This window comes from Acartia tonsa, chromosome 6 (genome assembly GCF_053477335.1).
Source record: "Acartia tonsa isolate MP-2025a chromosome 6, ASM5347733v1, whole genome shotgun sequence".
Taxonomy (NCBI): Eukaryota; Metazoa; Arthropoda; class Copepoda; order Calanoida; family Acartiidae; genus Acartia; species Acartia tonsa.
The window spans coordinates 41742699-41761499 of record NC_137265.1 but is presented as its reverse complement, the minus strand read 5'-3'; the positions used below and the strand labels follow the sequence as shown (position 1 = coordinate 41761499).

Sequence of the window (18801 nt, the reverse complement as noted above, 5' to 3'; positions counted from 1 at the left end):
TTTGTGAAAATTAATATAATGAAAAAAATGTACAAAAAGTAAAGAAAATAAAGCATTAAAAAAGTATCTAAGAAAAAAACCTTTTTATCCGACATTTAAATATGATATTAAATGTTATAACTAGACATTGATTCTTTGTGTTGTTTTGTTAAAAAATCGTATTATATAATATTTTAGGCTTCTTTCCGCTATTTATAGATGTTGTCACCCTTGTTAATCCATATTAATGATATGAACCATTGTAAGAGTATGTTAACACTATATCCACATATAATTGAATATTTTTTCTTTACTTGTCGCATCCTTGTATATTTGTACAAGGGTTTATTGACAGAAGTTTATTTCATTCTATTTTTATATTTTGTTTTCAAGTTGAAAATTTTATTAGAGATTAGAAAACTAGAGTATTCTATATTATAATTTATTTTGGTATAAGAACTCTAGGTGATCATTGCAACTTATATTCATAGAATCATAATGGATCAGACAATTTAAGATAAATTGATGTAAATTCCCAGTGATGATAAACAAAATTACCCCTTATACTGATCAAATTGTTTGATTTAAACACTTCAAGTTTGAATCAACAAATAATGATTTGATCCAACATATGAGGGATTTTGTTCATAAAACATTGAGTATTTCAACTTCAATTCCAAGGTACACTGATAATTTTGTAATGACTGTATTTAAAAATACCAAATTTAATCAAAAAGCTAAGGACTTGCTTTGCTAAGGTTAAGGCCTCTAACGTCTAACTTCTACTAATAAAAATGATGCTGTGAGTATTGGTGCAAAAAATATGACGTAACAAAAAAAATTAGCCAATGAGAGTCCACTATAAATTTTACCATTGGTCAATAACGGCCTATCATTGGCTAATTTTTTTTGTTACGTCATATTTTTTGCACCAATACTCACAGCATCATAAAAATTATTGGACACTTTTTTTACTAAAAGAAAGGAATATTCTTTAAACAAATAATTGTAAATGGCAAACAAAAAAGGACTTAATACTTGATTTATACAGCCTCCAAATAAAAAGCAACCTCATAATAACTAGGACCTTTGTCTTGATGCCATGTTTTTATAGTCAAGAGCATTTTTTCTACACTAGACAAAGGCATATTTGCAAATAATCCAAACTTTTTGTGTTGGAGGACTGGCTAGTCTCTAAAGGGATAAAACAATGGACGATAAATCATTTATTTCCTATAAACAAATTACCCCTTCTACACATAAAATTAGTGGATAAAAAGTTGGAACACTAATAGTTTAAATCAAGATTTGTAAATAGTACCCAAAGTTTTTGATCCAACTAATGATTAAGCATGCTATAAAACTGTATGATCTACAGTCCAATGTCCCTCTCCTTCCCTCAAACACGGCTCTTATCCCTGACAAAAAATAATTTTGTTTTAAAATAAATCTCTCTTTGTCCAAGATTTCAAAGAATTCCAACGTTGCAAAATAACAAAAAAATATGCTTCTATACCAATGGTATTGATTAAATATTACAACTTAGAATGTTTGTAAAATGTAGTAAAAGAACCCTTAAATGTAGTGGGACATATTACTTATCTAACCTAAAGTATGCATCGAAAATGCTCTAAAAATAGTTTGACATAATTTTTAACTGTTGTTATATTAAAATATCGATCACAGACAATTAATATTTGCAGATATTGTCCTTAAATCACTTATGATAGGTTATTGTAAGGGAGAGAGGGGACATTGGGCTGTTATTACATATTTCTCAAAGTTTTATAATAACGTTTTCTTATTCGTTGTCATAACAACTTTGGGAACTTTTATTGAATTTTGATTGGTTGCTTCATGAAGTTAAGCGTCTAAACGTTTTGTTGTAATCTACAGAAGGGGTAATTTTGTGCATCATCATAGGGGATGTATATTCATTTTTCGGCCATTGTCTTATCCCTTTAGATCCCTGGGTAATTATTAATACTTTGAATTTCAGGTGAGTTTGACTTTGGTCCGACATTGTGCTGGTTGAACAGTTTTGTGAACATGTCTGTCTGGGTACAACATATTCTCATGTTTGGTCTACTCAAGGAAACATTTATCAATCTTCCCCCCAAAATTGTTGTTAGTTGCTAATCTATAACTGGGGTATGTCCGTCCGTTTGACGTTGCAAATTACGTAATTTCCCTATCTCTATTTTGTCCTTAACAATAATATCAGTAAGCCTGGTGTACATATGTGATATGTTTATGTATGTTATTCATACAATTTTTTTTCTAGAAATGATAAAAATCCGTATGCTATAAATTGATCTATGTAATTTCTGGTAATAATATAGTGTTGCCTTAATTTAGAAAAATAGTCTTATGTCATTGTTTTCAAGGAGGGAGGGGACATTGGGCTGTTTATTACACTGGTCCCCAAATTAAGTTGACTGCTCAAACGCTTAAACCAATACTTAAAATCTACAAAAGGGGTAATCCTTTGCATTATGATTGGGATGTACATCATTTTATCGGACATTGTCTTATCCCCGCAGATACCTGCTTTGTTATTAAAATTACACCTCAATATTGCATAACATCCTTTCCAATATAAACACATAGGGGGATGAAATCTAAGCTTATGCAACAAATCAATTATAAGACTGATTACAAAAAACTAGGGTTGGGCCGGATACTTTTTTGGCCGGATACCGGATATCCGGCTGATTTCAAATGCCGGATATCCGGCCAACGCCGGATATCCGGCAAATATCCGGTTATCCGGCCAAATTACCGGATATCCGGCCGGATAGTTACAATATCCGGTATCCGGCCGGATATTGTAAATGGCCGGATATCCGGCCCAACCCTACAAAAAGACCTTCTCACCAATTGGAATTAATCTACTCTTTCTTTACTAAATCTAATCTAATCCCTTCTTTAAACTTTGTACAGTTTATTGGTTAGCAATCACTTTCGCACGTATATCACGTTACCAAGTCAATAGAACCGCATATTGTTACAACAGCATAAACTGATAATTCGTCTTTGCTTTACAATTTAAACAATCCCTTTAATTTGTTAAGTACTAACGGCTACGCTGCCGGAGGCCTCTAGTGGCACTGCAAGGGGAAGGGTGGATAATTTTATTTTTTCTAGGGGTGATTTCTCGGGAGTGTGGTAGAACCCTGCCCAAAAATAAACTATCCCTGGATTTATGAGATGCTAACTTGTAAAGCTGAATTATGCCTAAAGGTTGTATGAATCAATATTTAAAAAAATCAAGTAAATAGGATGATTTATCATAAAAAGATATTATTGTAAAAATGCTAAAAATGATCATGTTCAAAATAGACACACTGACTTTCTGGTAATGACAAAAGATTTGCTTCGCTATTTAACTGTTTCAGAAATCATTATGTTAAGTTTGAAATCAATAAAATTTGTCTAAAATTTCGAAATAAACGATAAAAGATATCTTTTACTTACGAAACTACTAGTATAGAAAGCTTTCCTTTTAAAAAAGTAATATAACATCTATGAAAAAGAAGCTAAAAAACAGGCATTTAAACAAACGAACATTACTACTTTGCAAAATAAACCTGTGGGCTATAATTTACGCCCATTCAGCTTCATCGCTATTAGATATAATCGTCCTTGTGAAAAACATATATCACTAACCATGAACAAAACTAAAAGAAGAAAATTTAATTAAGAAACTTTTACTTTTAGTTTTACCATGTAGACAGACTATCATTAGTATCATACCATAGATAGATAGATAGATAGATAGATAGATAGATAGATAGATAGATAGATAGATAGATAGATAGATAGATAGATAGATAGATAGATAGATAGATAGATAGATAGATAGATAGATAGATAGATAGATAGATAGATAGATAGATAGATAGATAGATAGATAGATAGATAGATAGATAGATAGATAGATAGATAGATAGATAGATAGATAGATAGATAGATAGATAGATAGATAGATAGATAGATAGATAGATAGATAGATAGATAGATAGATAGATAGATAGATAGATAGATAGATAGATAGATAGATAGATAGATAGATAGATAGATAGATAGATAGATAGATAGATAGATAGATAGATAGATAGATAGATAGATAGATAGATAGATAGATAGATAGATAGATAGATAGACAGACAGACAGACAGACAGACAGACAGACAGACAGACAGACAGACAGACAGACAGACAGACAGACAGACAGACAGACAGACAGACAGACAGACAGACAGACAGACAGACAGACAGACAGACATACAGACAGACAGACAGACAGACAGACAGACAGACAGACAGACAGACATACAGACATACAGACAGACAGACAGACAGACAGACAGACAGACAGACAGACAGACATACAGACAGACAGACAGGCATAAAGATAGATAGATATTCATGCCACTGGTTCTACCAATTATTTGTCATAATATTTTTCCTTTCTACAGAGGTTAATAAACTGACCATTAAGATACAAAGATTTTTTCCATTATCCATTCCTCAAGGAAAAACAGAAAAATAGATATATGTAAATTGTATGTACTATAGATTTGTTAATTATCAGGAATCTAAAGGGATAAGACAATGGCCGATTAATTTATATTGTACATACCTAGTGATGACACACAAAATTACCCCTTCTGTAGATTAAAATTAGTGATTGAGGCGTCTGACCACTAAGCCTAATAAACAACCAACCAAAATTCAATACAAGTCCCCAAAACGGTTAGGCCAACTAAAAAGAAAAGGTTATTATTCTTTTCTAGTTAAGAAGCTGCTGTGTATACAATTACTTTACAATCATTTTCAGTCGGTCTGTAATAGGAAATAACACCAGGTTACAGTCCCGCGGGCAAAAAATGAAATAATAATATTTCAGTCTGCTATATACATGAATATAGAATAAGTGAATAATCCCCTCCCTGGAACAGGGAGGAACGATGACCAATATCTGAGGACTATATTAACAATCTAAATTGACGACAAAAATTTTCCTGTCATAATATCCATGTACTTTTTATCCACTTGTCTGTAAAACCATAGAATAAATAGAATAATAGTTATTTCTTTCGTCGTATTATAAACGGCTTTCCGCGGATATAGAATGTACAATTATGAGATTAAAACTAGTTTTTTTAGCCCCGTGGTGCCGAAGGCACCGGCAAAAAAACTGGTTTTAATCTTATGATTGTACATTTTTATATTCGTAGAAAGCTGGATATAATACGATGCTAGACATAGTTTTTTCGTATGGATGAGAACCGGTTCCTATCCACCAGATTCGAATGAATACGAGAAAAATTAATTCAGCCTTCCTGTGATTGATTGATTGTTGATAAATGTACTTTGTGTTCAGATGGACAAAATTCTTTCCTCCGCCCTTCCGTCAGGTAACACTTTTTCTTTTTTAGTTTACAGAACATAATTCATAAAGTCTGTATGTCCTTCCAGAGCTGGATCTTTAAATCGTTCAGTGGTGCGCTGAATCGGGGGCGATCCAGTTCACCCCAGTTTGGCGCGGCAATGTCACTCGTTGAGTGCCATTGCCGCGTCAGTACCGCGCCACTTGGCGCGCTGATTCGCCCATTCCATTTTGATTTAAAGTTTAAATCTAATAATATCTAGGTGCGACGAACTGGATCACCCCAAATCAGCGCACCACCAAACGATTTAAAGATCAAGCTCAGCAGTTTTTTTGGAATGGGAAAATATGAATTTATCAGATGCTATTTAAAGATAAAGATTTATTTTCAAATCGGTTTAGTTATGATAAAAATATTACAAATCATTTACAGATATTATAAATCACATCATTAATATACTTTTACTATTGTGTTATCTACGATTATGAGGCATTCCATAAACCAGAGGTGTATTAAATGGGGCCTTCAGTGTTAGAGATAATTTAAGTATTTACATATAGATAGATAGCTCATAAATTTTGTGAAGATTCTCTGTACTAATAAGCATCCAGTAGTAGTATTTAATTAAATTGTCTGTCTGTCGATCGGTCATGCTACAAAAGATTGAAAGAGATATATAATCATGTATAAAGGTTTCGTGATTTTATATATATTTATTTCTCTTTCTCTTTATATGACCACTGAACATCTAATTTATATCTCAATTTGACCATTTGCCAATCCATGATGTTTTTTTTTGCTTTGCTACTTGTTGGAAGTTTTCATCCTTGTTCTTTCTTTATCTCAACGGATAATACAATGGATGGTAAAATGATCTATATACCCCTTATAATTAAAAATAAAATTGTCGCCATTCGTTGATTGAAAGTATAATTGCAAATTGCCTTTTTAGTTAACCATTTTCGCGTAGAATTTGGCCTAGTTACTACATTGACGTAATATTTCCTCCACGCACATTAATTACCATGAAATTGATATTTTGAACATTTGTTTATTTTACTTGTTTGAATTTTTCTGCAATTTATCTAAATGAATTTTAATATTAAATAAATATCAAATATGCTATAAATATACATTTATTGATGTACTTTTCACTTAAAATTCAGAAAGAGTAGAAATTTTATTGCATAAAGAAAAACTGCAAAATTGAGAAAGTTCAAAAATGGGAACACACTTACGTTTCATTGTAGAAATAACCTAGTTTCTAAGTGCCTGTACACACACCTCTGCAACTAAATTAGGGTTCTTACTTTTGAAGTGGTCTAAGAAGTATACATGTTCAAAAGTTCCGCTGTGAAAAAAATATTTTTAATGTGTAAGTGGTTCCTCCAAGCATCATTTTTTTGTTTTTAAATTTTTTTTTAGTTTATCAGAATAATTCTCTCAATTCCAAAAAACCTGGCTATAAACCTTACATGGACAAATAATAAACCAAATTTGCTTATTACTTAGTGGAATAAAAATCATAGCTGTTTAAGAGTTCTTAATGATCATTGAGACATAGAGACAATATCCTAAAATTTTATACAAAAAGATTATTACCGCTGTTTTCAAAACCTTATCATACAATGTATATCAGAAATGGTAGACAGTGTGTATTATTATTTGCTTGATATCATTGTCAACATTACTGATACTAGAAAACTAAATTTGCTTGATTTTAATTCACAAGAGCTGAGTCCCTATCTTTCTATAATCAAATTAATTTCCTGTATATTTCAGCAAAATTAACAAACTTTCAAAGTTAAAATCTTTTACATGCTTCTAGAATAAGTTTTCAAATTTTTTTACATAATTAAATGTTTAAAATTCAAAATGAATTGCAGTAAAATTATGACTTTAGTTCCTATACAACTGAAACTCAGGGAGGGAGTGGAATTTAGACTGTAAATTAAATTGGTACCCAAAGTTTTATATTCTCGTTAACTTATTTGTAGGCTCATAATTTTTTCAACCAATAAGTTTAATCTACATAAGGATAATTTGTAGTATTGTAGTATAAACAAAACATACAAAAAAGACTTTACAAAGACTAATTGGCTCAACTTTTCAGGGAAATATCCCTTGGTACCTGCTAACAAGATTATTATTACTGTGATAATATCCTGGGTCTTCTCCCTCAGGTAAGAATCTTCAATTTGTATCTGCACTCTTCACTAGAAGCTTTTTTGAAAAGAATAAAATTGGCCCAAATTTTGGCCAACTTTTCATTTAAATGAAATTTTCATTTAAAATTTTTAATTTTCTATATACACAAAATTATTTTGTATTTATGACTGAGATTCTGAGACCTTTCAAAATCTAGGGAATTTTATTGTCTTATAATTCCTTCGAGTGAACTGTGCCTATAATGTTGATAGATATTTAAAATAATTTCCTTCATTGATTTATGTTTTTTCCTAAAATAAACAAAATATATTGTTTTTATTGCTTTAGATGCAAACAGGGGCGTCCAAGCTTTTTATTTTGGGGGGGGTAAATCGTTTTTGGGGGGGGTAAAATGGCGCGCGAAGCGCGTCGCAAATTTTTTTTACCCCCCCCAAAGTTTTTACCCCGGGGGTAAAATTTGCTTGGGGGGGGTAATTACCCCCCCTGAAACCTGTTGGCAGGGGTAAATTTAGTTTACCCCCCCCAAAATTTACCCCCGGGTTAAAATTTTTGGGGGGGGTAATTTAAATTTTATTAAATATATAGTATTAAAAATGCGCGTGAAGCGCGCAAAAATTTTTTTTATTAGAGATTTTTTATTTTGGGGGGGGGTATTTACCCCCCCAAAATTGTTTGGGGGGGGGTAAATACCCCCTCCTAAATGGTTGTGGGTGCCTACGGCACCCCCAGGGTAGGGGTAAATTTTAAATGGGGGGAGTAAAATGAAAAAAATTTTGGGGGTGCCTACGGCACCCCCAAAATCGTTTGGGGGGGGTAATCGCCCCATTACCCCCCCCCCCCTTGGACGCCTATGGATGCAAACCCCTTAGGCTATAAGAAATAAATTCAGGAAGTTTTTAGTGAACGTTTATAATAGATTTCTTATTACATGGATGTTACACCAGATTTTTATGTTCTCTAATAAGTGAAACGATAATAATAACGATACCCCCAATCCACCAAATTTCACCCCATTCTCTTCCCTCCTACTGAATGACGAACTGACCAATAAAGGAGTTCCAAGTTTTGAACCTAAATTGACGACAATTTTTACCCAGGTAACTTTACAAAAATTGAAAAAAAATCAGCCATGTGACGTCATAAAAATGAGGGATTATCCATCTCTTATTAGGGTTTTTCTTACCCACTTCTTCTCTCATCTCCCTCATTTTTATGACGACACATGGCTGATTTTTGAGACACTTTGCAAAGTCACTTCCCTTGTCTTAATATCCATCACTTTTATAAACATGGGAATATTTATATGAATATGGTTTATTCTAACCTTGAACTGTTTAAAGTTTCTAAATAACTGACGGACAGTTCCAACTTTTGAAAGCATCTTTTATCTAAAATTGGCAAATAAAACAAGAGGCCTTTTGGCACACTATTCCAAAAAGCAGAATAAGCTAAAGATTATTTTTTTTGCCAGTTCTGGGGAAGTATTTCCTGTAGATAATAGTCTGGCGGTTGATTCAAAATTAAAAAGAAATTAAAAAGTACAAAGGGTTAAATATCTTTCGAAAGGCTTTAATTTTGACATACTAGCATAAGCTGTTCTTTTGTGTAAATCTTACCTTCAACCTTTGAAGAAATGTAGCACAGTGTGCCCTCTAGAGCCTTATGTTGGGCGCCCCTGCCAATATGCAATTAATATTTTGGCTTTCACTGTTAGTGCATCGCCTTTCCCTATGCATCATGTCAGTATAAGGAATTCATTTCAGGGAGGAAGGTAACTTAATAGTTATCTATTGCATCGTATTATGGACAGATTTCCGCGGATATTAGATGAAAAATTATGAAATTAAAACCAATTTGTTAGCCTTGAGAGACAGAAGAGTATTGATTTTATGATTTTTATTTTAATATTAGTGGAAAATTGTCTGCTATACATGATTTTTTAGTATGACTAAAGTGAGAACCGGTTCTAATCCAGCGGATATTAATCGGTTTCGAAGACATACTTGAAAACAATAGACAAAAATACTTTTAAAACATGAACATATTTAGTGGACGAAAATGATGGAAAATTCCGCTGAACTCAAACATTTATTACTTTATTTTCTATTGTGCTATCCCTGTATTCCTGAATGCATATATATCCTCAACAATTTTAACACAAAAATTTAGCAATTTCCAACACATGTAAAGTGTTTCTTTAAAAAACCTACCTCTAACCAATAATAATTTGTTACAATTTTGTTTTACTTTTGAAGACGTATGCTGCTATTGAACAATTTGTATTTGACTTTTCTTCCCTCTAAAAATACCCCTTTATAGATTAAAATTAGTGGTTGTTACGTGTGAACACTTAACTTAATTAACCAACCAATCAAAATCTATGAAAGTCTCTAAAGTTGTTAGGCCAACGAATAAGAAAACGTTGTTATAAAACTTTGGGGACTAGAATAATAAACAACTCATTGTCTCCTCTCTCTCTGTTTAACATCACAAATTTAAATTTTTCTTGTGAAACACGTGCTTTAAATCTGGCAATTAGTAAAATCTGAAGAATTTAATCCTAGTTATAAAAAGATAAGTACATAAATATCTTAATAACTTTAATAACTTTAAATATCTAAATATTAAAAAACTGATGGTTAAATCATTAGGGGATACAGGATAGAACATTGAAAGCAAAATTAATCTTACCCCAATTTATGGCAAAGAAAATCTATTTGTATAATATCATTAAAAAAAATTAGAAATGTACTACAAACTAACAATCTACTAATTTTAATCTACACAAGGGGTAATTCTAAAAATTACCAATAGGAGGAGTGGGGGGTTGTAATAGTTATTTCTCGCATCGTATTATAAACAGCTTTCCGCGGATATAGAAAGTACAATTATGAGATTAAAACCTTTTTTTAGCCCCGAATTGCCGAAGGCATCGGCTAAAAAACCTGGTTTTGATCTTATGATTGTACATTTTTATATTCATAGAAAGCTTGGATATCATATGATGCTTGACATAGTTTTTTTGTATGCATGAGAACCGGCTCTTATCCACCGGATTCGAATGAATACGAGGAAACAAATTATTGTCTATTGTTATATCCCTGCCATTGTACTATAGTCTATTTGGTACTTTTCTCCCGACTTTTACGAAATGAAAAGCGGATCATTAATAGGACATTATCAATGTAAATTGCTGAAAATTTCATTTTAACCCCTTTCTTTCTATTGAACCTCTTTCTTGCAAAAACTTTTCCTTTTGCTCCCTAAAATTTTCCTTGAATGCTGATAATGTAAAAATAATATTCGATGAAAAACAATTTTTTTGTTGAGATAATGATATAATGAGTTTTAAAAATGTTATGTATCGTACTTCTACTTATTCTATTCATGATATTTGAAGAAAAATTGATTTCCATTTTTTTTAAATTGCCAAAATTCATAACTTACCCCTGAATCGATATATAATTACTACGACATTGCACCAGATTTTCGCCTACTCTAACAAAAGTATGTTTCTAGCTGGCTAATATAACGATGACACCCCCTTACCTCCCCTCCGACTGAAGGAACGTACTGATCAATAAATGCGGACTATAGTAGCAACCTAAATTGACCCCAAGTTTAAGAATATACGTGGATAATATGACAGGGGGAAAATGTCATCTCTTTAAATTGCTATATCCGCTGTCATTTACTGGTCAGTTCGTTCATACAGTAGCAGGGGATGGTATACGGTAACAGGACAGGCTGGGGAGGATCGTTGCCCACTACAAGTTTCACTTTATTAGAGTACATGACAATCTTGTATAAGATCTAAATAATGATAAATCCATTGGAATACCTAAGTCTTTTGTAAACTAATCATATATTGTTTTATTTTCAGTGTTGCTATACTGGTGACAAGAGTCTATCCAATTCAGTATGAAAAGGAAATACATCTCAAATTATTGTAAAAAAAGGAACACAGTAATAGTGTCTGACTGATTATGACGTAACAAAAAAAAATTAGCCAATGAGAGGCCGTTATTAACCAATGGTAAAATTTATAGTGGCCTCTCATTGGCTAATTTTTTTGTTACGTCATAATCAGTCAGAAACTATTACTGTGTTCTAAAAAAAGATAATCAGGTGGTTTCGAGATCAAAACAACTGAATAGCATGATAATCAAATATGTTAAAAGTGATACTTACTGCCTCTATATTTGCAGATTTGGGTTATGCTTTGGCTAATCAAAAAGATACAACCCTTGTATCGTACTTGGTGTCTCTATTATAATCCTATTATGTAAAGAAGTTAGGTTTTTTTTGTCTGAAGCTTAAGATTTTAATAAGTTCTAAACTGATTCACTTTCCCTTTTTAGAGAAGCTTCACATACGTCCCGGGAAGGTTTTAGGGTATCTTCTTTTTAGATTTAAGACTTAGGGTTGTGTTGGGGTTTTTTCTACCCCCTTTTACCCTTTTAAATGTAAGAAGATATAGATGTACCTACATTGTCGTATCAGGGATCTAAAGGGATAAGACAAGGACTGATAAATTGTTATACATCCCCAATTATGATAGACAAAATGACCCCTTTTGTAGCGTAAAATTAGTGGTTAAAACATTTGAACACTCAACTAAATAAATCAACCAATCAAAAAGTCCCTAAAGTTAAACTAACAAATAAGAAAATGTTATTATACTTTGGGGACTAGTGTAATAAACAGCCTAATATCCCTCTCTCTCCTATTTGCCATATACATTTAAAATATTCTATAGGTTAAAATAGATTTAATTAAATATCTCCATGTATCAAGACCCTAGAACCCAGAGAATCAATCTTCTGTATAACAGATCTAATTTTCATTTGATAAATGGAAAAGGCCCAGAACCTTGCATAACATCCATACATTACAAAATTATAATTTGTCAGTGTCCGCTTTAGCTTGGATGTTGTTATAATATTAACAAAAAATATAATATTACTATGAGAGAAGTGTAAATAACAAGGAAATTAGTAAATATGTTAAAATATTTTTAGCCTTGAACTCCTTTAATTGCCAAATATTTGATGTTAGCATAGTACTTCCAAGTTTAACAAGGTAGGAATAGACATAGTTAGATAGATTATGTAGTTAGAAGAGTGATGAATCATATCTTTAAAAGTAAAAATAGGAAAGAACCCTGAGACCTTTCAATTAGATTTAAGGACTGACAAGCTGATCAACTAAAAACCTTTGAATTATAAAGAAACAATAACAAAGAAAAACTCCTTTACATACACCTTGAAAGTACTCAAGATTAAGGAAACCAAAGTTTTATTGAACATTTTACCTTGAATCATTAAGTAAATGTGATGGTATAACATCTAAAGATGCATATCTTTTGGGATACATGAACAGGACAATAAATTGATTCAGACCTGATCCTTTTTAAAAAAATATTTTTGGATTGAGGAGGGAGGTTGATTAGTATATCCTTCCTTATATTATGCCACAGAAATCTATCTATGCTAATGTGATTGGTTTTCTGTGTCTCTAGTTGTTACAGAACTTTTCCCAGTTCAAAAAAAACAATAACCACAGTATAATTACATGAAAGCTAGGGTATTAATTACACTGTAATTTTGTACTTATGATAAAGCTAAGAAATCAATTGTCTATAATCATTAGACCTGTTCACTTTTTTTTTAATGTCATTACTTAACAAAAAGAGATAAAACCTTGATTAAGGAAACTAAACTTTATTTTTGGTAGTAATGGGCTACACTAAAATAAATATTTCTTAATTGTTCACCTCCATGTTAAAAATAGGAAAAAAAATGACAACACTTATCTTTTTCTCCAAAAAATAATATATTAATGACACCTTGACATAAACAAAACATTTGACAATTACCATACCCAGTAATTTTTTTTATCAAAATCGCTCAGTAAGAGTACAATTTCTTGTATGTTGAATAGTAAGAGAACCTAAAGGTTTTATATCACTAGAGTCATGAAAAAGAAGAGTTTAGTGGAGTTTCTACACCCTCCTTAGAGTAGAAACTAGAGTGGCCTACCTTACACCATGAAGGTTTTCAATTTTCACACCAACCTGACAAAACTTTTTACATGATCACATATCATTAACAAATTTAATAACGGTAAATCTTCCAAAACTCGGGCATTAATTTTTCAGAAAAAAATGTACAGTTCTAGTATACATCTCAGACAATTTAGGTTATGAACAATCAAGACAAAAACTTTACATACAATTATAGAAGAGATTAGAGGTTACAAAACAGAAATATATCTTTTAGATATAGAATGTGATTAAGTATATTAATCTTGACTTTACAACAGCTTTTTGTTATTTTAATGAAACAAGCTTATGCATTACAATTTAAAAGTCATATATTCAAATTAATTTGATTACATTTCTCTTAAGAAAAATCAATCCCTGTACCACTCAACTAGAGAAAAATCTCTGCATGTCTCTTGTACATAATATACATAATGCATTATATTGCCTATTATCTAATAATGGAAAAGAACTTTTACCCAAAGATTTCTTTAAAGGCAAATGGAAGGAATATATTGGGAAGAAATAATCACGTCTAATGCAAGGACACAAACATAAAAAGGGACTAGACATCAGTTGGGAGCACTAATCAAGGTCTTACAGGATAGGTAATTAAAGATTAACTCACAAAAAAACTTGATTATTTAAACAAAACAATGAATCATATACATTTATTACAATCTTTAATTTGTGTAACAAAGTTTTTTTTTATATTTAATAATCACTATAAAACTAGGTCTAAATATTAAATAAAAATTAAGAGGGAGGAAATAATAATCATAATTTTTATGTTTCTGTACAGTTTGTGTTTTTGTCTTAACTGTTGTATATGGGCGAAAAAATCTCTGAGGTGACATTCATTAGATTGATGGCCCTCCAATGAACAATATACAAAAAGAGAGAATATGTAAAACTTGGAAGTTATCTGTGCACATTTCAGTATATGGGCTGAAAATTACTAAGAATATTGAATGTGGTATCTACAAATCTTCTCTCTCTTTTCATATGCTACTATGGTAGTCAGATGACAATACATGCATTAATGTAAAGTAAATGTCTTAGCTAATACATAATTTATTCTCTTTTGCATACTACAGCTAACAAGTATGAATTCCTAATTCATTCAAATGTCACTATGGCAATCATTATACTTATCGCTAACCTTAATTTAAATATAGTTTATTTAAATAACATCATTAAGTGTCTTTTGAGAAATACCATGTCAAAATGATGTCAGCCATTGTCAAATTTATTTTATGCTAAATTAAACAGATAGTTTTAAAATACACGATGATAGAATTATAGAATTTCCAGAAAAATGTCATGTTATTAAAGCACTTATGAAAACATAAAAGGTAACATGTTTAAATAATCTCATAATAGAAATTCCTTTAAAATATGTACATATAAAAATATATTATATTAGGTAAAGAAAGTTAAGAAGACACAATGTTAGCATATTTATGGAAGGAAATTAATCTTTATTCTTCTCACACAGATATTTGATACAAGATAACATTATAAAACTCACATGTTGTAAACTTTGGTTTCTTTTTTTTGTAAACAAAAATAATTCATTGCTTCAATTTTACAATATTCATTACAACTTAAAGATTTAATAAAAACTTATTTTGAGTAGGAGAGTGCATATCTTTTAACATTTTAAAAGACAAGGCACTATGTCTATGAATATAGTTCAATTAAGATACCCAAACTACAAATAAGTTGCCAAATCAGTAACTTTATATTCAAATAATTCACATGTAAACTAAATGACAAAATATATTTATCCACAAAATATTAATATAATAAATATCATGACCTAGAATATCAATCTAAGTTTATTTACATTGCCCAAAACATAAACCCTCCTGAATTCCCCATGACCTTTCTGACCTTGAATGTAAGTTTGTTTGATATTGGGCACCATTAGTCAGATCAAAGTTGTGATAAATGTTTGCCTGGTTGGAAACTAAGTGCTAACATTTTTTCCTTTTCTACCAAGTACAGATTATACTTTCTTACGTCATGGCCCAATCTTCATATTTTGGTTTTCTAGACCAAACTCTCTTCTACTGTCATTGTTTTGTTTAGAAAAAAATACCCTTAAACTTTAAAGGACAAAATAAGAGCATATCTGAATTATGAAAGCCTGTCAGTCTAGTCTTTTCATTAATGTTAACATGCAAAGCTTTGTCAAATAATACATTATAATATTGAATATTATTGTAAAAAGTATTAAATACTATACTCAAGTCTAAATAAAAAAAGATCACTATTAAATATTAATTACTTAATTTTGATTCTTTTAGTGTGAATGTTATATCTACACAGGCACATTGAAACACAAATTCAATAAAGTTCTATAGAATCATAATAACAAAATTCTGAGAAAAAATATCAAGAATTTCTAACTTGACATTTTTATATGAAAATTGTAACAATATCACATTTTTTACATAACTTTATGTTTAATAGCAAAGTTCCTCTGATATTTATTTATCCTATCTTAATAAATATTGGGTGAATAACATTGTCTTGGTAGCTTGTTCAGTTACTGTTATTGTGGATTTAAATTTTCTTGTGTTTAAAGGTAAAGCAATGCTACAACTTTCTGTTTTTTTTTTGGGGGGAATTGGTGCTTAAAGATCTGAACTTACTCGTAGAAGGTCTGTTAATAATTTGGAATACCAAAAATTTAAGCAGTTTCTAGATATCTTATGTTTTAAACCTTGTGCTTTTATTCTTTTCATTGCTGTCATCCTTATGTATCATAAACTCAACATAATAATGAGATTCTTGGAAACGGTTTGAAGTTTTTCATATATATAGATAATTTCATTGACAAAATACAACATAAAAAGTGTTCATATTTGTCTGTACTGATCTCAAATAGAAATGATGGAAATGTTCAGTTTTGACCTTTAAATGTCAATGTTGAAAAATCTATTTTAAACAATATTGTATTTACAGGGTTTTTCATATGATAAACATTGAATTGGTAAATTGAAATAATGTCTGATAAAGGCATAAGATCTCAACAACATGTGGATTATTATCTAGTTTTCATGGTATTTTCTTACTGCCACTATCAAGGTTTTAGTTTTTTAATAGGGGTGTAATGAATCCTCCTATCTTACAACCAGCCAAACTAATTTTTAGAGTAAATGACACATAAATAAAATTATCCCCATACCCGACAAGGAATCCATTGATAGGAAAGATTTAAATTACTGTTCCAATATTTCTCTTAAACTTATGTTTATCTAATAAGACCCTGTAAACAGAAATATTTACTTTCAAATATTTATGAGCAAATGGACTGGATGTAAAATTACATTCTTTACATTAAATATATCTTGATTCATACAGTCTTTAACATCAAGGAAATAGGGAATGCAAATACATTAAACTATCAGTATTAGGGCCTCTAAAAATATTATAAAATATGGGTTTAACATATTCTACAACTAAAACATTAAGTTTTATTTTCCCTTTTTTAATGTCTTTACTTTCATATAAAGCTGAGTTTCATATTATAAATTCACTGCAGTCAAAAATTCTAATTCTTCATTATCATTTATTTGAAATATATTTAGGTGAACATGGCACCCTCTTCATTCTAAATGAAATAAATCATATTAATTTAACTTATACATGAAAAGATAAGTACAAATAAAGAAATTTGTAAAAATATACAGGCAGAAATGGAGGGGAATTTTTTAGAAAGAGACAAAAAACACATTTGAAGAAATGGCAGCAAAATCTACATTAAATTAAATTTTTTATATGAATGCAGTAAACATAAGAAACATAATAGGAAAGTAGTTCAATCTCACATATATTTAAACCCCCCGAAAAAAATTATTCCTCTCAAAATTATGTACTATCTTATCTGTAAATAAAAAATGTATATTCTTTCAAAAAGATAGGACAATATAAATCTATAAATAAATATTTGTTTCTTTTTACTTCTTACACATGAAAGATTTATGGCTAAGATTCTCAGGGACAAGGGAAGCATAAAAATTCCTCTTTACAAAGTAAAGAGGTGACAGACCCATAGATTGAATTAAAACTTTTAAATAAAAATGTTTATAAACATATTATATCATCTTTATAAGGTTTGTTCATTCCCTTCCTATATGGTGGCCCGATGACAAAATTAATTTCTTATGGGTGACAATTTTTTCCTTATTAACAAGACACGCTAAACTAAACCATTCTAGTTTTTGTGTCTTTAATGTAAAGATAGTGCATCCTCTAAGTACTCAAAATTTCATTGGCAAAAGCCAAAACGATGTTGGGGGGATTATTTAATTCTCAGCAATAGCCTAAAACTATAAAAATAGTATAGGATAAATATACAAAATGTTGGCTAATTATAACATGATTGTTCTTCAACGTTATATAATAGAACGTTCTTAGAGACTAAAAACTAATCTTCTGCCTCCCTTATCCCTGATTACAGATGGATAAGGACGTCTGAAGCAAATGATTTATGAATGATATAAAACAATCACAAAAACTGATAGAAAGTAAAGTACAAACAGTATCAATTAAAACCTAGAAGCAAAGCTTTTCTATAATTGGATTTAGCCCGTCAATCCGTAACAGATAACTCCTATCGTTGATTTGGGCAATGGCATGTTATAATTGTCCTATCAATTTCAATTGGATAAAATAAACAATAAAACATAAAGATTGGAGTAAGTATAATATGACAAAAAATCTTTTAACAGGAATAATCACTCTCTTTATGAGGATGTTTAATGTTTAGTACAATGTTGCCCTTCCCCACTCTTGCTAAATTCGTGTGCTCACCCTTGTGTATGAATAATGCATCCAGCTAAAATATTTTTTTTATTCTGACAAGTATTCTTTCTAGATTCACACTACAAAAGAATATGGGAAGTGCATACAAAGATTTTTAGTAGCAAATCTACTCTACAAATTGAGGACGTCCAAGCTTTATATTTTTGGGGGAGGGGTAAAATTAGGGGTTTCAAAGTTTTGAGATGGGATAACTGAGGAACCCCAACTTTTCTTTTGGAGTGTGGTGTAAACATCTCTTTACCCCCCCCCCCCCTGGATATATCTTACAAGTAAATTTTCATATACAATAGCCTAAAACCATATAGTGACCTATGTCGAGCTCACCTAAAATAGAGAACTCAATTGGTATTTATTAAATCTTAAGCTTAGATAAAAAAA

General features: G+C 30.7%; 1 protein-coding gene across 1 annotated transcript in view; it reads left to right on the top strand.

Moving 5' to 3' along the window:
- The window catches only part of LOC145322693 (uncharacterized), a 96753-nt gene that overhangs the window by 26457 nt on the left and 51495 nt on the right, over positions 1-18801 (top strand). The window contains exons 3-6 of the mRNA XM_080164905.1: positions 1979-2073; positions 5369-5402; positions 7489-7558; positions 11428-11474. Coding sequence (XP_080021031.1) covers positions 1979-2073; positions 5369-5402; positions 7489-7558; positions 11428-11474 — 246 coding nt within the window. The remainder of the gene's footprint in view (positions 1-1978; positions 2074-5368; positions 5403-7488; positions 7559-11427; positions 11475-18801) is intronic.